This window comes from Sebastes fasciatus, chromosome 1 (genome assembly GCF_043250625.1).
Source record: "Sebastes fasciatus isolate fSebFas1 chromosome 1, fSebFas1.pri, whole genome shotgun sequence".
NCBI classification, from domain to species: domain Eukaryota; kingdom Metazoa; phylum Chordata; class Actinopteri; order Perciformes; family Sebastidae; genus Sebastes; species Sebastes fasciatus.
The window spans coordinates 45565910-45586187 of NC_133795.1; the positions used below are offsets into that span (position 1 = coordinate 45565910).

The following is a 20278-nucleotide window of genomic DNA, read 5'->3' on the forward strand; positions in this document are numbered from 1 at the left end:
AGCAGCTCATAGCGGTCTCTGAGCGTGACTACCCGGCTTGCTGGCAGCGACCCGGGCAGGCGCTCGCTGGCTGTCACGGTATTCTGTGGAGCTTCTAAACTCCGACAACGGTGGAACAAATGTTCGATTCGCCATCTAACTTCGTAAAACTGCCGATATTAATAATCTACACAGTTGATTTCTCGCCTCAAAAACTTTCAGAAGTGAATTTAGTGTTGAAATGGCTACAGAAAACGTAAAAAAAGAGCAGCTTTTGGCTGCTGTTTTTATACCCGTAGCCTGTGCTGTTCCGCCGCTTTGCATTGTGGGATACAGTAGGCGAGATAGACTGGTCCGATGCATACTGGAGAATTTTTCCAAATCAGTACGTCATCCGGGTATTTCTGGCATACTGGAGATTTTGCTTTTGTTCGCATACTGCATACTACATACTACATTTTGGCCAAATCAGTACGTACTACTAGTATAGTATGCGGTTTCGAAAACAGCCATTTACTCGTTTCCTCTCTCCTCGAGTCTTTTCCTCGCCTCCTCCGCTCGCATCTCCCGGGGGCGGGACTAAGACGCGAGTCGAGGAGTCGAGGAGTCAAGCCGTATAAAAGCACTAATGGGAAAGACCCCGTATTCCCTGCTGTCTGTGGCTCACTGGTAAACATACAATTACTGTTTCTATCAACTGACTGCAAATGTAGAGCGAGTCATCTACTAACAACAAACAATTAGAATAATTAATTAATAATTAGTGTTAATAGGAAACTCTAAAAACAGAAGAAAAGACCAAATAGTATAATAATAATAATAATAATAATAATTATTATTATTATTATTATTATTATTACTATATACACAAAACCAAGGTTGAGACTATCCAAGAATAAAATGATTATCAATTTCATTTAAATTTTAAAACATAATGATTATGACAAATTAAATACTACTACTACTACTAATAATAATAATAATAATAATAATAATTATAATAATAATAATAAAAAAACACCTATTTCTAATCATACATTTATTATTTATATATTTCCGTTTGGAGTTCCGTTCAGTTTCCTTTGCAGCAAAGAAGACTTCATTTCCCATCGTGCACCTCGCGGGGCGGTGGACTTCCTTCCTTCCTTGTCAACATGGCGGCTCCTTTGACACTACTTCTGATTGTAGCCGTGACGGTCCGTGCCGCTCTGTACAGGTCCAGTCTAGCGGAGCTGATCTCGGAGAGAGTGGAGGTGGTGTCTCCGCTGACCGCCTGGAAGAGAGGTAAGCGGGGTGCAGCGGCTCTCTGGGGGGTCACTCTGTCGCTGAGGCGCCGCTCCGTGTTCTCCTCTGCTCGGTGTGGTACCCGGTCACTGAGTCCAGTCGGTAACCGGTTTAACCATAAAGAACCTAAATTACCGATTACATCTAGAAACCCCACTGACGGTTTATTGAGGAGAATATAACAACTTTGTTGTGATTTATGTAGTTTAAGATTTAAATGAGTTCTGACTCGTATTTCCGTGTTTTTTCTAATGGAGGTTCTTCATTATGATTTCTGGGTCAGAGATGATGATGATGCAGCAACCAGCCAGAGAGAGAGAGAGAGTCTTTACCAGAGTCTTCACTAGAGTCTTCACTAGAGTCTTCACCAGAGTCTTCACCAGAGTCTTTACCAGAGTCTTCACTATAGTCTTCACTATAGTCTTCATTATAGTCTTCACCAGAGGCTTTACCAGAGTCTTTACCAGAGTCTTTACCAGAGTCTTCACCAGAGGTTTTACCAGAGTCTTCACTATAGTCTTCACTATAGTCTTCATTATAGTCTTTACCGGAGTCTTTACCGGAGTCTTCACCGGAGTCCTTACTTGAGTCTTTACCAGAGTCTTCACCAGAGTCTTCACCAGAGTCTTCACCAGAGTCTTTACCAGAGTCTTCACCACAGTCTTCACCAGAGTCTTCACCAGAGTCTTTACCAGAGTCTTTACCAGAGTCTTCACCAGAGGCTTTACCAGAGTCTTTACCGGCTAACATGAGGGGGGAAAGTAACTAAATACCTTCCTCAAGTACTAGTTTAAAGTACTTATACTTCACCCGAGCACTTACTGTCCCTCTATTACTACAGTTTAATTTAAACTAGTGTACTTTGACTGTGCTTTACTTGTCCTACAGCTGTCAGTAGGGAGCAGTTTTCAATAAGATCTTCAGTAACGTTACTCAGACCCGAAATACCACAGTATATAAATACTCCATTACAAGTAAAAGTCCTGAATTCAAAATGTTATCATAATGTATTTGTGAATATATTTTTTATTTTAAATATAGTTTAACTAAAGTTGTCAAATAAATGTAGTGCAGTAAAAAAAATACAATATTTACCTCTAAATATTGATGTAGTGCTGATGAAGTGGAGTAGAAAGTACCTCAAATTTGTACTCTGATTAGTTCCACTACGGAAGATCTACATGCAACCACTTTAATTTTTATCTCAGTTAAATGTTGAATCAATTACTATTGATTGAGTATTTTTACACAGTCATTGAGTCTTTCCTCCACTTCTGTCTATTTTTTATTGTCACACATTGAGTAGACAATAAAATGAATATAAATAGAAAAGATAGAAATTGAAATGGATCCCCATCATCTTTCAATTTAAAATCCTGTCGTATCAACGGAACAAGAAACGTTAGAACAAATCAAACACAAACATGAGAAAATAAGTGAAATCATTTGAAAGGGTTGACGATTAAATCGTTGCAATGAAATAAATAATGATAATGATGATATTGATCTAATAATAATGATGATATTGAGCTAATAATGATGATGCTCAGATGAACAGAAGCTGGAGTCACCACACGTTTCTCTCTGATAGTCGTAGCGATGCATGGACACGAGCTCAGTCGGTGTATGAACGCATCACAACAAACACAATGAACTGAGCATAAATGTCAACATCAAGGTTTTCTACTGAAACACTGAGGAAATACTTGATAAACCTATCAGACGTCTGTCATTAAACTATTAAACATTAAATGGATCCAATACAGAGGCAGTCTTTTAGCTTCTATAAGGTGCAAATGTTTCAATTATGTAATGAAATATTGATTAATTTAACAAAATCTGAAACTTTCTTTTGGCCTTTTCAGCTGTGGTGCCTCACCCTGAAGTGAGGGCTGCTCACACACACACACACACACACACACCACCACCCTTCATGAATTGTTCATTAGGCTGCTGTAACAGGAAGTTGCATTATTGTAGACATTCATCCGATCGACTTCACCCTCGGTGGGTGTTTTACTGAGGACCACAGGAAGTGCAGCGATGAGATCTACAGGACATATTTATCAGTAGAGTGTTATGTACACACTGTGTAGTGTATTAATAGTCTATTAACCGTTACACCGTTACACCGCTGAACGGCATGCTGGGTACAGCTCGTGCTCCGTTAATGCGCGTGTGAGATTATGCCGCCAGATGAGGTGAATACTCCAGCGTTGCCAGGGGATGTAACTGTGACAGGACAAGTGTGTTGCTGAGGACTCGAGGAAGCTCAGAGCGGTTCTCCAGAAAGCTGCCTGCAGCATCACCGACCCAATCAGCAGCGTCACTGACCCAATCAGCAGCGTCACTGACCCAATCAGCAGCGTCACTGACCCAATCAACAGCATCACTGACCCAATCAGCAGCATCACCGACACAATCAACAGCGTCACTGACCCAATCAGCAGCATCACTGACCCAATCAGTAGCATCACCGACCCAATCAGCAGCATCACCGACTTAATCAGCAGCATCACCGACCCAATCAGCAGCATCACCGACCAAATCAGCAGCATCACTGACCCAATCAGTAGCATCACTGACCCAATCAGCAGCATCACTGACCCAATCAGTAGCATCACCGACCCAGTCAGCAGCATCACCGACTTAATCAGCAGCATCACCGACCCAATCGGCAGCATCACCGACCAAATCGGCAGCATCACTGACCCAATCAGTAGCATCACTGACCCAATCAGCAGCATCACTGACCCAATCAGTAGCATCACCGACCCAGTCAGCAGCATCACCGACTTAATCAGCATCATCACTGACCCAATCACCAGCATCACTGACCAAATCAGCAGCATCACTGACCAAATCAGCAGCATCACTGACCCAATCAGCAGCATCACTGACCCAATCAGCAGCATCACTGACCAAATCAGCAGCATCACTGACCCAATCAGCAGCATCACTGACCCAATCAGTAGCATCACCGACCCAGTCAGCAGCATCACCGACTTAATCAGCATCATCACTGACCCAATCACCAGCATCACTGACCAAATCAGCAGCATCACTGACCAAATCAGCAGCATCACTGACCCAATCAGCAGCATCACTGACCCAATCAGCAGCATCACTGACCCAATCAGCAGCATCACCGACCCAATCAGCAGCATCACCGACCCAATCAGCAGCATCAACCCAATCAGCAGCATCACCGACCCAATCAGCAGCATCACCAACCCAATCAGCAGCATCACCGACCCAATCAGCAGCATCACCGACCCCATCACTGACCCAATCAGCAGCATCACTGACCCAATCAGCAGCATCACTGACCCAATCAGCAGCATCACTGACACAGTCAGCAGCATCACTGACCCAATCAGCCCATTCTGAACGGACACGGTGACGACGACCAACGCTGCATAATGAACCTGTTGTTTTCTTTGTTTGTTTGCAGTTGTTGAAGGATTGGCTCTGCTGGATTTGGGAGTCTCACCCTACTCTGGAGATGTTTTCCATGAAGTGAGAGATGCACACACACACACACACACCTCCATGTTTAGAGAAAAATAAAAAAAAAATTTTTAAAAATCCATCAGTATTTCACAATCAGAATCAGATTTATTACCTGGAAGGTTTTCACATTTTTGGTGCATAACAATAAAAACGGGAAGAGAAAATAAGAACAATGAAAACAAGTACTGCAAAAGTCAAGAATCAGAAATAGAAAAAAGAAAAATTTACAATAAAATATAACTGCATTAAAAATGAAAAGAGCTGAACAGTGTTTGAAACGAAGAGGATGGAATATGCAAAATATTGTATAAAGTTTTTCTTCTAGAATGAGGCAGTAAATCAGAGAGGTTCATGTATTAAAGATGCAAATACAACATTATTCTATTTTCTCAATCAAGGAAACCAAACCAGCTTTTAAGTAGAAGAGGTTTACGTGGCAATTCTATTTGTTGGTATGCTAACATTCTGCACAAACATGCATGTTTCCAATAGACAAACCTCTATGTAGTAGTAGTAGTAGTAGTAGTAGTAGCAGTAGTAGCAGTAGTAGTAGCAGTAGTAGTAGTAGTTATTGGAAAATATTGGAAAGAAGATTTTTGCTTTAAAGAGAGACATCCCATCAGAGGTCAATAGGACAATATCCATCAGTAGAAATGATGTAAAAACATGAATTTGACCAGATCGTGCCTCATAAACACACCGATGTGTAGATAAATGTGTCTTATTGTCACAACTGCATGTTTGATCTTTTCTCCTCAGACTCCTCTCATCATCTACCTCTTCCACTTCTTGGTGGACTACGCAGAGATAACATTTATGGTGAGTAGGAACATGCTCTTTTTTTTAATATTTCCAGCACAATAAACATTTCTGTTTTGAGTCGGAATAAAACGCTACTAAAAACAGACTGAGGGCGCCTGGTTAGCGCAGTTGGTAGAGCGGGCGCCAATGTAACAAGGCTCAGTCCTGACCGCGGTGGCCCGGGTTCGAATCCGGCCTGTGGCCCTTTCCGCATCCACTCTCTCTCTCCCCCCTTTCCAAGACTCTATCCACTGTCCTGTCAATAAAAATGCTAAAAATGCCCCCAAAAAATAACTTTAAAAAAAAAAAAAACAGACGGAGATGCTGATTCTTCAGACTTCCATCGTATTAAATATACGGGAGGATTTTCTGTAACGATGGGAAATCTCAGCAGTCAATACTTTAATTTATACCGCTCCTTCTGTGATAAGACATGTCTGCCTCCAGTGATTTGAAACTAAACTATATGGTTATTTATTTATTTAGTTCTAGTTCAGAGGCTCAGCTGCTCAGTCTGTCTTTCTGTCTCGTTAGTTGGCAGATGTGATCACTGCTGTGGCTCTCTACATGACCGTCAACGACTACAACAAACAAGTGGTAAGAGAACAGTGATGTGTCTTCAGATATACAGAGAAAATGTGTTCAAAAAATAAATTGTTCTTTAAAGGGAAATTCCAGTATTTTCAACCTGATACACCAAGTTGGCAAAAACTGTTTTATTGTCTGAGTGGTATCAAATAAAAGTAGTATTATGATATTGATATGGACATGTATGATTATTGATCTCAACTACATCATCTGTCTACTATCTAACGAGAACTATATTCTGGTTTCACTGCTACATGGCCAAGCTCTAATCAATAAATTATATTTTCCACAGATAAGACATAAAGACATAAAGTTTGACTTGACCTGTTTGATGCTGTTACAGTTCAGAAAGCAGAAATATGCCCTGGAGGCCGACCGCTACCCCCTCGACTGTCTGGAGCTCATCAGGAGCCCCAAAGAAATGTACTACATCCCCCTGAAAGTAGCCATGTTGTAAGTAACACACACACACCTCCCACAGTGGGATCACAGTGGGTTCACAGTGGGATCACACTGGGTTCACAGTGGGTTCACAGTGGGTTCACAGTGGGTTCACAGTGGGTTCAGAGTGTGATCACAGTGGGTTCACAGTGGGTTCACAGTGGGTTCACAGTGGGTTCACAGTGGGTTCACAGTGGGATCACACTGGGTTCACAGTGGGTTCAGAGTGTGATCACAGTGGGTTCACAGTGGGATCACAGTGGGTTCACAGTGGGATCACAGTGGGTTCACAGTGGGTTCACAGTGGGATCACACTGGGTTCACAGTGGGTTCACAGTGGGTTCACAGTGGGTTCAGAGTGTGATCACAGTGGGTTCAGAGTGATCACAGTGGGTTCATAGTGGGATCACAGTGGGTTCACAGTGGGTTCACAGTGGGATCACACTGGGTTCACAGTGGGATCACACTGGGTTCACAGTGGGTTCACAGTGGGTTCAGAGTGTGATCACAGTGGGTTCACAGTGGGATCACAGTGGGTTCACAGTGGGTTCACAGTGGGTTCAGAGTGTGATCACAGTGGGTTCACAGTGGGTTCACAGTGGGATCACAGTGGGATCACAGTGGGTTCACAGTGGGTTCATAGTGGGTTCATAGTGGGTTCAGAGTGTGATCACAGTGTGATCACAGTGGGTTCACAGTGGGTTCACAGTGGGATCAAAGTGGGATCACAGTGGGTCCACAGTGGGTTCGCAGTGAGATCACAGTGGGTCCACAGTGTTCTTATTGAATGTAAATATTGGTTCATGGTGGTGAAGGAAATACCTCCACATCTTCTTATCAGACCAGTAGTCATGTGGTTCTGTCTTCACACTGTTTCCTCTATCATAGTTACCTGTTGAACCCGTTCACCATCCTGTCCTGCGTCGCCAAGTCAACCTGTGGCCTGAACAACGCCGTCATCAGCCTCTTCATCCTCTCTACAATAAAAGGTACAGTTTGTGTTGGATCAGGAGCCATCAGTGCCCTCACATAGTCTGCACATCAGCTGGGACATTCAGATAAATGACAGCAAGTACCAAAGAGAGACGGACTGCTGCAAACATATTAACAATAATAAATATTAATACACAGCTTTGTTTAGTACTCAATTCTGATTGGTCAATCACGGCGTTCTACGGTCTGTGTTATTTCTTTGTAACAGACCATTGCTATGTATAAAAGACAGTTGCTATGTACATTAGACCGTTGCTCCTTACTCCTTCAGGGTGAAGCGGGGGGGGTTTCGCATCGCCCTGAAGGGGTTTGACCGGCTCACTGTACATTATCCGTTGCATAATGAATAATATAATATTAAACTACAAAATGACATTTGGCTCCGACAGTTTGATTTAAAGCGTGACGTGATCTTTCTAAAGTCAGTCCACAGGTTTGGATCCAGAACTGAGTGGGACACGACGGTTTTCTGTAGGTTTTATTTTGTAATTAAATAATGATATGTAAAGAAGAAGTGATTTCACTGCAGGAGACATCCCAGTATTGTATTCTAGTAATTGCACTTGACTGTGTGAACTATTTAAATGTAGTTTCTCCTCCTGTTTGTGTTGCAGGAAACATTTTGCTGAGTGCCGTATTTCTGTCCCTGGCCACCTATCAGTCCATCTATCCTGTCACGCTGTGCGCTCCAGCGCTGCTCTACCTGATGCAGGTACGTTGTTGTTGTGTATGAGTGAATGGACACACGGCTGTTTAAAGAGTCTTAGATTAAATTATTGGATATAATCTCCTGGATTTATGTCTCCATTAACATCCCTCCTCCTCCCCCCCTCCCCAGCGTCAGTACATCCCAGTGAACTTCCGGCGGGTCAGTTTCTGGTGGTTCATCACTCAGTACGCCTTCATGTACCTGGGCAGCCTGTTCGTCATCGTCTGCCTCTCCTTCTTCCTGCTGGGCTCCTGGGACTACCTGCCGTCCGTCTACGGGTTCATGTGAGTTCACACTGTGGAAAACTGTTGGTACGATGGATGAGTTCAATCCAACCTCTTGTGTGAGGGAGTTACGTCACAGCACGCCAGTGAAATGCTAACATGGACGACTTAAGTGTCAAAGAAAAACACAACATCTTCTATTTAACACATTTCTACTGTTAAAATATTGTATTAAGATATAAGATATAAGATATTCCTTTATTAGTCCCACAGTAAAAAAAAAAAAAAAAGTAGTAAAATATGAACAATTTAAATAGAATGAAATATAAAAATAGGAACAACATAAACAAGGGGAAATATTAAAAATTGGAACAATTGATTAACATTAAACAGACTATTCACACAATTGCACAGGTGGAAATATGATATTGCACAGTGAATGGAATGAAGTTGCACCTGAGTAGTATTGATAGATATATTACCTTAATAATAATAACATTGTTTGGATTAAAGATTTAGAATAATCATCTTAAGCGTGGCTCAGCGTCTGACGGAGCTTTGAAATAATCAAACCTTTAAGCTTTCTGCGAGCAACACAGTTAAAGTTATGTGAATAAACATTTATTAAAAAAAAGTGTGAACATTTTATTTAAAATATTTAAAAGATAAAAGAAAATCTATTTAATAGCGGGTACATGGGTTTCTGATTTTTAATTTTTATTCTGTAAATCTTATAATCTGGAAAGCACATTGTGCTTATGCTTGAAAAGTGCTATATACGTAAATAGAAAATATTATTATTTGGAGATTGTGATCACTCCCTCTATTGAAATATTATGTTCCCCATCTGACAGAGAGAATAAAGCCCTGGTGGTATTTAGGGATATTTGTATCCATGGAAATACAAACACAATAAGGTCATGTTCAGACTAACAGTATTACTGTGTCAATAAGAGGAAGGATCAGTAGGTTGAAGTGGTTGTGTTGCTGCAGGTAGTTATCACAGCAGCAGTGTCTTCTTCTCTGTCTGTATACAGGTGAAGAAAACAGCAGAATGGGCATTAAGAGTCTACGTAGTCTGTAGAAAGTGTGCTTTACCGTTAAATGTCCCTCTCAGTTCACATCGTGGTCACAAGTCTTTGATAATCGTTGTTTAAACATTGTATATGTTTAATATTGTCTGATTGTGTGACCGTCTGTCCCCTCCAGTCTCTCAGTACCAGACCTGACCCCCAACATCGGACTCTTCTGGTATTTCTTCGCTGAGATGTTTGAACACTTCCGCCTCTTCTTCCTCTGCGTCTTCCAGATCAACGTCTTCTTCTACACCATCCCTCTGTCCATCAAACTCAAGTAAAGTCTTCCTCTCGCTCTCTACTGCCGCTGCTGTGTGTTTGTTATTCTTTAATGTGAATCTGTGTCTGTGTTCCAGGGAGCACCCAGTGTTTCTGATGTTCATGCAGTTAGCTGTGATCTCCATCTTTAAGTCTTACCCCACGGTGGGAGACATCGCTCTCTACCTGGCCTTCCTTCCTGTCTGGAGTCACCTGCACCGATGTGAGCGGATAACACACAACATGTTGTATATTAATGTATACTAAATATCACAGGACTCACAGTACGTCTTCAGTCAGTAGTCGTCTTGGTTTCATTGTTGTCAAAGAAACCCCGACAGGGCGATGCTGACTCTCACCGACCTGTCGGGGTTTATTTCACAACAATGACCTGCTAGCTGTACATTATCCCGCTTATTACACGGCTACTTACTTACTTAACTAAATCAGTAATTAGACACAAATATGGTCCACCAGAGTCCGCACATGAAAACTGCATAGCAAAAGTCTGTTACAGTATACGTAGCAACGGTCTGTTATACACAGCAACGGTCTGTTAAACATAGCAAAGGTCTGTTACAGTATACGTAGCAACGGTCTGTTATACGTAGCAACGGTCTGTTATACACAGCAACGGTCTGTTATGCATAGCAACGGTCGGTTATACATAGCAACGGTCTGTTATACATAGCAACAGTCTGTTATACGTAGCAACGTTCTGTTATACGTAGCAACGTTCTGTTATACGTAGCAACGGTCTGTTACACACAGCAACTGTCTGTTATACGAAGCAACGGTCTGGTATACATAGCAACGGTCTGTTATACGTAGCAACGGTCTGTTATACATAGCAACAGTCTGTTATACGTAGCAACGGTCTGTTATACGTAGCAACGGTCTGTTATACACAGCAACGGTCTGTTATACACAGCAACTGTCTTTTATACGAAGCAATGGTCTGTTATACATAGCAACTGTCTTTTATACGAAGCAACGGTCTGTTATACATAGCAACGGCCTGTTATACATAGCAATTGTCTGTTATACACAGCAACAGCCTGTTATACGTAGCAACGGTCTGTTATACGTAGCAACGGTCCTTTATACGTAGCAACGGTCAGTTATAAAAAAATAACAGGCCGTAGAACGCTGTGATTGACCAATCAGAATAGAGTATTCAACAAAGCCTTGTAATTAGCTAATGTTAAGCATACAACTAAGATAAGATCATTCTTTATTAGTCCCACAAAGGGGAAATTTGCAGGATTACAGCAGCAAAGGGTACAGTGCAACAAAAAGAGGCCTCAGTAAAAAACAAAACAAGATCCAATAATTAAGCAAGTCAATAATAAAGATACAGTACAGTCAGTAAGTAAACAGTAAAAAACAGTATATAAAAAAATAGACTGAATGAGTGGTTGGGTTCACCTTATTGCACATATGAATATGAAATATGAAATGTTGATATTGCACATGAATGAGTGAATGGATGAAATGTTAGTTTTTTCGCTTTGTGCAGTCTACTGGGAACAGTGAACAAGAGTTTCTGGCAGGGATTCTGATCCGAGACCCTGATCCAATACTTCTATTTACCTAATTACACCGCTGCCCAGAGCTCACTCAGTCTGCAACCTGAACAGGAGATCAAATGGAATTTAATTAATCCAGAAAGATTTTGTTTGTGCCAACGATGCTCAGTACACATAGTAAAAAAAATAATTTATATATAAATATATACTGTATATATATAGCAGCGGCTGATATGTTGATTAAATATGATTGTGATTTTTCCAGTTAATGTCACCACAGATACCCAGTTCATTATACTGCAACAGGGCTTTAATTAATGGGACACAACCACCACTGTGTGACCTCATTCAGTGATGGAAAGTGACGTAACAGACATTTATTTAAATGAAAATCTTCCAGATTATTACATTACTTTAAATTCAAACAAGATTTAATATCTGTGACATTTTCTTGTTTTAACAACAACATGCAATAAAATAGAGGAGCACAAAAAAAATCTGAATTTCAGACTCTGTGTTGATATAATAATCCAGAAGAGGCGTCACATTAAAAACAGTCTCTGTCTCTCCTGGTATCTCCTCCATTCAGTCTTGAGGAACATCTTCCTGGTGTCCTGCGTCCTGCTCGCCTGTTCCGCTCTGTTCCCGGTTCTCTGGCACCTCTGGATCTACGCCGGCAGCGCCAACTCCAACTTCTACTACGCCATCACCCTGCTGTTCAACGTGGCACAGGTAGGACGGTCTGGACTGATCCCAGCCAACAAATACTGAGACATATTAGCCCCAGTAAAACCGCTTCAGTGTTAAAGCAACCAGGTACTGTATATATACAGTAGATATGTTAATCCTTTGAGCTGTAGAGGTGAAGGTTGGAAGGTGGATGTTATTACTGTAGGACAGATCCACGCTAGCTGTTTCCCCCTGATTCCAGTCTTTGTGCTAAGCTAAGCTAACCGGCTGCTAACTCCGGCTACATACAGACGTGAGAGCGATATCGATCTTCTCATCCGCCAGAAAGCAAAGGAATGTATTTCTCAAAATGTGGAACTTTTCCTTTGAAGGTCCAATATTATAAAAAAGTGACATTTTCATGGCTTTTATATTATAAAGCAGGTGTAAGTTCTATATAAATACTGTGAAAGCATTGAAACGCTTAATCCATGGAGAAATACACACAGCCCGTATTCAGAAACTTTGCATTTGAAACAAGCTGTCAGGATTTCTGTCCATTTGTGATGTTACAAATCTACAATACTTAGACCATTTCAAAGTTTTAAACGTAAACATTCTAATGTGTCCCAGTCTATTTCCTGTTGCAGTGGATGTGAATGTCATCAGCTGACAGGAAGTACACATGGACCCAAGCTGTTGCCTAGCAACGCAAGTCTGTTGCAATTCCATTGAAATGTACTAAAACAGAGCATTTCAGACAGAGGGTAAATGCAGGTATATTCAAGCAGACAACATTACGAAAATAAAAGGTTATTTAAACATTAAAGCATGTAAACATGTTCTAGTAGAAACCCAAGATACAAATATGAACATGAAAATGAGCATGATATGTCCCATTTAACTGGAACGGACCTTTTAGAACAGAGAAAATGTACATTTTATAGATTGTTTTTATTTTATTTTTCATTGCAGTAAGTCATCTTATTAAGGTCTCGCTGATGTTGTTATTTTGTATTTTTCCTTCTTTCGGGCTTGCTTTTACCATTATTTAAATCAATTATTAATGATTTATTTAAATCAATTATTAATGATTTATTTACTCCTTGAGGAATTCATCAGTGTCTTAATATTTATCTCCTCTCAGATTCTGCTGGTGTCGGATTATTTCTACGCCTTCTTGAGGCGAGAACACCACCTCAGCTACGGGTTGTATCTGAAGAGGAAAGATGGCTCCGAGGCGACGCTAGTCTTGAAATAAAACCCACATCGGCAGCTGGCTGGCAGCCTCGACCGGGACGGGAGGAACTGCTCGAGGTCTCGCTGATCCTCAACGGGAACAAACACAAACTGAGGAGGATTAGAGACTTTTAGCCTCTCTGGTCCTCAGACATGACATCAGAACATTAGCACACATGCAGGAAGTGTGTGTGCTACGGCGTCATATGCAAAGAAATCACAACATACTACATGACCGATGTAGAAATCTTTCTGCTGCCATGAGAAACAAACAACTAAACATCTCTTTTCTGGTTCTCCTCTTATTTTGAAGCCTCACTCTTACCTGGAACCTGCGAGAGTAGCTTTTATTTTGAAGCCCTCTTCCTCCTGACAGCTACTCCTAGAAGCATTTTATTTTGATGCTCTCTGCAGCTCTGTCCTGGACAGCTTTTATTTGAAGCGCCAACCCTCACGCAGCTTTTTTTTTTCTGGAAGGAAACCTCACTCTGCTGGGGCTTTTAGTTTGAAGCCTTGTTCCTTCTTAAACTCAAACAAATCATCTAAATGTGGGAAACTCCCTCTGATTTGATATTTCCTGATATATCCAGCTCTCTCTCACACATTTTATTTGTGTTGTTTCACTTTTACCTGGTTACATTTGTGTTTGAACTGGTTTGCTTTGTGGTGGGAAAATAATGTGTAATGGTTTGTGTGGAAGCCTTAAATGATCCATTTCTCTCTCTCTCTCTCTCTCTCTCTCTCTCTCTCTCTCTCTCTCTCTCTCACCCACCACTTTCTTACTGTCTCCTCTATTTCACACCGTCTGCTCTTTAAAGTGGAAGCACAACTTTTCAACGTGTCTGTACTTTAACGAACAAATTCCATATGATCAGTGTTGCATCTCATCTCAAGTGAAAACCAGTCAAACCAGTACGAACCTCCTCATGGGAAACACTTCCTGGGACCGTGAGAGCTTCACACATATTTCTCTAAATACATCAAACCCAGAGAGCAAGTCTGACAGAGACCACAGTGAATGTGTTCAGCAGGTTAAAGAGCTGCTGCATCCCTTTGTGTTTTCTGTTTGCAGTCAGTAATCAAACGTTAGAGCTCACAAAGTCCACCAAATGAACCGCTAACAGCTAACGGCTAAAGTTTCCTATGTTCCTCTATTTCTGCATGTATGATCAAAGTTATTTATAATGAAGTCATTGTTAAACTTTTAAAATGAATCGTTCCCTGAACGGGTGAAGATGAGATTGGTATCTCTCCCATGTGTGCGCAGTGAATATGAAGCTACAGTTACAGTTAGCTTAGCTTAGCACAAAGACTGGAAACAGAGGGAAACGGCTAGCCTGCCTGTGTCCTAATGTTGTAGGATGTTTGTTTGATGCACTTTGATTTTTGTGCAGATTAAAGCAACCAGATATAACGTGTTAGTTAGTCAGAGAGCTGTAGAGGTGCTGGTTGGTAGGTGGATGGTGTTAGCTTAAGACAGAGCCAGGCTAGCTGTTTCCACCTGTTTCCAGTCTTTTTGCCAAGCTAAGCTAACCAGCTGGAGCTTCATATTCACCGTTCAGACATGAGTGGTTTCAGTCTGAACATCTAACTCTCCACCAGAAAGAGAATTAAGTTTATTTCCCAAATAGATCAACTTGTTCTTTAACTTCAGGACTTGAGATGACACGAACATTATCTTCAAGTAGGAAACCGAAATCTACCATCCTGTTCAACATCACTCAAATGCAGCATAAACGCCTCATTATACTCCTAGTGAGTTGGTACTACACGCTGGTGTGCTCTATACAGCTACACACTGATCATCATAGTACATGTTTACCTGTTAATACAACAAATCTACATACTTGACCATTTTCTACGAACAGGAAACGATACAAACGTCTACAAACGTTGAATATTTTATTGTTTTCTTCTCTTCTGAAGTTTATTTTGATTCTTTTTTTTTTTACATCTGTGATCTCCATTTTCCTTTTTGCATTGCATTGTGGGAGAATAGTGTCCATCAACCCGTACTGCATACTGACTTTTTGAGTTCACTTAATTTAGTGACTTTCCCCGTGTGAACACAGGACATGCTGCTTTAGATCAGTGTGTAACGTGAAGTTAAGACACCACCACTCATGTTTCTTTCCATGTGATAACGTTTCTCCTCAATCTGGAAACCAGAGAACAAAGACTGTAATCAAGAAGAAAACATGTCTGCCTTTAGTAGAAGCTGCTGACATACAACTACTTAAAAATCTTTCTTTAATGATTTAATTCACACCCTTAAACTAAGCCTTAAACAGCCTCAGAAGTGTTGGGACTCTGAGTTAAAGATTGGTTTTAATGTTTTATTTTGACGTCCACAGATGAATGTTTTTGTTTAATAATTGTGAAAATAATGATAGAATTAACAACAAAAAAAGACCCACTGAAATCATTTCTACATCAGCGGCTAAATACGAGCTAAAGGTTTATTATTGTAAACAGGTTTTCATGTGAAGTTCCGTGCAGATATTAACTGTGAAACACAAACACAGAGACGAGTCTGTTCAGTTGCTCCATGTTTTTTAAAACCACTTTGATACCAATGAGTGAAGAAATCTGTGATATTTATTTATTTGCTGCACTAAAACTTTGCAAAGAGATTTAATTTGTTTTCTTTGTTTATTTAGATTTCAGAAGGAGGAGGAGCTCTATGGTTGTTTTATACTGTATATAAATAGGAATGTGTTTGGTTTTGTTGCAGCTATTAGAATGCAAAGTTTGAAAGGGGTGATGTTATATTTGATGAATGAGTGAACATGTCATAAATAATGATTATTAAACTTGAGGTGTTGGTTTTAATTATCATTAATGATGTGAATGCATCAACATTTTCACTTTGTTTTTTACATTAATTTTTGGTTGGATTCATGCAGAATTTAAAATGTAAAGTCAGATATAACACCAGTAATATTTCATACTAAAATTTACACACAAGAATAACACATTTAAATTTGACTTCTGGCCAAACTGAGAGTCGACAGCTGCTGCTCTCATCAATCGAAGAAATTAACTAAATTCTGCGTGTCTTCATCCCCGATGAGTAAAACATTCATTAAGTCTATTTACATGGAGAGGACATGAAGTCAGTAGGAGTCGTTGTGGACCGGTCCATCTACTTGTGGTAAAGTTTGTTAAAGTTGTATTTCAGTCTGGACCAAAGTGGAGGACATTCCCATCCTACAACTCTATCAATACACAACTCAACATAAGAGTTACCAGAAGGACTCCTGTTGAGGGTTTTACCTCCTAACCAACATGTGACAGGTGTGAACCTAAAGACAAATGTTTCCTACTCTGCAGCTTGGAGCGTTTTAGCTGTTTTAGCCACGCTAGCAGCAGACAAGATGTCGGCTCACCTCTTTGGTTCAGACTGAAATATGTCAACAAGTATTGGATGGATTAACATGAAGAGGAATGCTACTGGTTTTTCCTCTAATGTCATCAGCAGGTTGACAGTTTGGGCTTCTATATGTTGACAACTGTTGGATGGATCGCTATGAGATGTTTGTACAGGCACTCATGAAGGATTCATCTTCATATATATATATATATATATATATATATATATATATTAGGGCTGTCAATCGATTAAAATATTTAATCACGATTAATCGCACATTTTTTATCTGTTCAACATGTACCTTAAAGGGAGATTTGCAAAAATATTTAATACTCTTATCAACATGGGAGTGGGCAAATATGCTGCTTTATGCAAATGTATGAATATATTTATTATTGGAAATCAATTAACAACACAAAACAATGACAGATATTGTCCAGAAACCCTCACAGGTACTGCATTTAGCATAAAACAATATGCTCCAATCATAACATGGCAAACTGCAGCCCAACAGGCAACAACAGCTGTCAGTGTGTCAGTGTGCTGACTTGACTATGACTTGCCTCAAACTGCATGTGATTATCATAAAGTGGACATGGCCCCTTTTAAGGGACCCCTTTGAAAATGGCCATGACAGTTTTTCCTCGCCAACATTTAGCGTTAGATTGGAGCGTTATACAACCTCCTTAGTGACAAGCTAGTGTTCATTTCATAGCTCATATAATGCCAGTATCTTCACTCTAGCTTTAAAACTAAACCGCTACAACCTAAAAATCACAAGTTGCATTTGTTTATATATTTATGATAATTATAATAATATATATATATATATAAATATAAACTATAAACTATAAACTATATATATATATATATATATATATATACACACCCACCCAAACACACAGTGTTACTCTGAAGTTCATCCCCTTTAAACACGTTTAAATTGTGTTCTTATTCTTTGTTTTATTTTATTTGTACGGTATATTTTATATATTAATTTACTTGCTCTTGCATTTATTTATGTATTATTTTGTATTAATTTAACTATTATACAGATGTTAATCAGCTTTTATGTTGTTTTTTTAAATGTTTATTTCTTTATGTTTTTGAAGAGGAGATATGAATGATGGTGTTGGGACGTGGCCAGCTGTTTCAGGAGGCTGTGAAGCGGATTTGAACGCGGCCCAAATATTCCCGGGAAAAGAAGTTGCCGGCCCTGCGCCTCCGCTCAGAGAAGGGTGTGTTTGTTTTAAATCCCGGGCCGCTCCACTTCACCCGTCCCTGACGTCACCTTCACACCGGCCCACCGACCCTCAGCAGCGGGGCACATCAGACCGAACGCTCCGCTCTTTAGCCCCGCCTCTTTAAACCCGACCGACTATTGAGGAGGCGAGACGACGGCGGCGGATAAGAATATTCATTCATTTTCGCGGGCTTTGAGCGTCACGTGTTTTTTTCGCGCGAAAAGCGACTCTCGGCAGGAAGAAGAAGAAGTTTCTTCATCAGAGACAGAGACAGACGGAAACATGGCGGTGAGTGAAAACCTGTAGAAACAGACTAAAACTGCTCCGTGTTAACGGGTTGAACGTGTTTACTGAAGGAACAACTCGTTAAATGAAACTGAGTAAAGTTTGTAGTTTGACTTCTCTGCTGTTAAAACGTGTGATGTTTGTGCTGTAGTCTTGATCACAACAGTGACAGAGAGGAGAGAGTCAGAGCTGCTCTCTGATCACAACACTGAGTTAATACTGATCTAAAGTTAAATCCGCTTTCAATGTGGGATCTATTATAGTTCAGTCTCTTGTTGTTCCTAACATGATCAATAATCATCTGTGTCTGTTTGTTTTGTTCTGTTGCTGTTAGAGCAGACTGACCATGTGGCTGCTGAGATACATAAAGATCAATAAAGAGAATCCGTCCGTTTACATGATGAACAGTTACTTTAACACAGATACAATAACACATGATGTCTCATCGTCCATCCTGTATTATTTAATATAACTTCATGTGATCATGTTTGATCTCTTTGTGACTGAGTTTGAACCACATGGCTGCCAGGAACCTGACTTGTCATTATTCATATTTCATCTCCATCAGTTATTGTCACTCATTTCTCTCTAGACTACCATGGTAACAACATTAAACACGTCTACACACGGAGTGTAACACCAAGCACCTTTAGTCGGGTTGTGTTTTTGTCTTGTATTAAATTCAATTATATGTTTTATGTATGTATTTTAAATATATATATATTTGTATATGGGAAGATGTAGTTTACTCCCAGAATCCTATTTGTGCAAAAGAAGGTGAAATGAAGTTTAAAGTTAGCTGATAACTTTAAATCTGTGGATGATGATGATCAGACACAGCAAAGTGAACTCATCTTTCCATTAAACAGATTATTAAAAATGAAATATCACAGATTAAAAACAGATATAATTTAGGAGTATTGCACAGTAAGTAAAAACAAATTATTAAAAACATTTTTCAGGTGGTAGAATGATCTAATAAGTTAAAACCGGTGTTGTATTATATGTTATTACTATGAGTATTGCATCATGATTTTAATGTCCCGGCTGGTTGAGGTGGAGCTAATTTAATCTACTTTACTGGGTTGTTTATGTTTATGTAAATTAAATCTTAATAACTGTCAAATATGTGTAGTGGAGTAACAATATTTTCCATGACAACGTAGAGATATGGAACTATAAATGAGCATCAAATAGAAATACACAAGTAAAGTAAAAGTACTTTATTATTAATCAAAATTAATATTCCAATTAGGTCTTTATTGTGCTGTATGAGAAATGATAAACAGACACAGCAAAGTGAACTCATCCTTCCATTAAACGGATAATGATAAAGGAAATATCACAGATTAAAAACAAATATATTTTAATATTGCACAATAGCAAAAAGCAACAATAAGTCAAAACAAATGAATAAAACCATCTTTCAACTGGTAAAATGAGCAAATAAGTTTAAAAACTGCCAATTAAAGGATTTGTATTGCACATACTGAAATAAATGGTTGAATATACCACAATGTAAAAATACTGCATTCAAAATCTCACTTAATACAGAAGTATAATTTACTTAAAATATGAAAAGTAAAAGTACTCATGATGCAGAATGGCCAATTTCCGGAGTGTTTTATTATATTATATTACTATTACTAATGCATGTTAATGTCCCAGCTGGTTGAGGTGGAGCTAATTTAATCTACTTTACTGGGTTGTTTATATAAATAAAATATGAATCAAATTAAAAAATGTGTAGTGGAGTAAAAAGTACAATATTTCCCATCACAATGTAGAAAAATACAATTTAAAAATTACCATCAAATAGAAATACACAAGTAAAGTACAAGTACTTCAAAACTGTACTTAAGGACAGAGTAAATGTACTTCGTTTCCACCACTGATGATGGATGATGATCTTCTGCATTAAAAAATACAAAGATGGTGAATTTCAGTTATTTATGTACAAATAAAATCAAACTAACTTTTCTACTTTATGAATCATGATTTCAGAAGCTTTTGAAAAAAGTAAATTCAGATGAGCAGATATTTAATCTGTGCTGCAGCTGTAGCATCTGTCAG

The 20278-nt window shown here is 39.5% G+C and overlaps 2 protein-coding genes across 2 annotated transcripts in view; both read left to right on the plus strand.

Moving 5' to 3' along the window:
* The first annotated feature begins 1079 nt into the window (after nt 1-1079).
* pigu (phosphatidylinositol glycan anchor biosynthesis, class U) lies at nt 1080-16141 on the plus strand. The gene is made up of 12 exons (XM_074649729.1): nt 1080-1263; nt 4718-4782; nt 5536-5595; nt 6112-6174; nt 6509-6618; nt 7495-7595; nt 8214-8311; nt 8438-8592; nt 9742-9885; nt 9965-10089; nt 11985-12127; nt 13212-16141. Exons 1-12 carry the CDS (start codon nt 1134-1136, stop codon nt 13323-13325), a joined length of 1308 nt encoding a protein of 435 aa, XP_074505830.1. The 5' UTR covers nt 1080-1133; the 3' UTR covers nt 13326-16141.
* A 1935-nt stretch (nt 16142-18076) lies between these two features.
* The window catches only part of mcm2 (minichromosome maintenance complex component 2), an 18762-nt gene continuing 16560 nt past the window's right edge, over nt 18077-20278 (plus strand). The window contains exon 1 of the mRNA XM_074649774.1: nt 18077-18208. Within this exon, the coding sequence (XP_074505875.1) occupies nt 18203-18208 (6 nt within the window). The 5' untranslated portion in view covers nt 18077-18202. The remainder of the gene's footprint in view (nt 18209-20278) is intronic.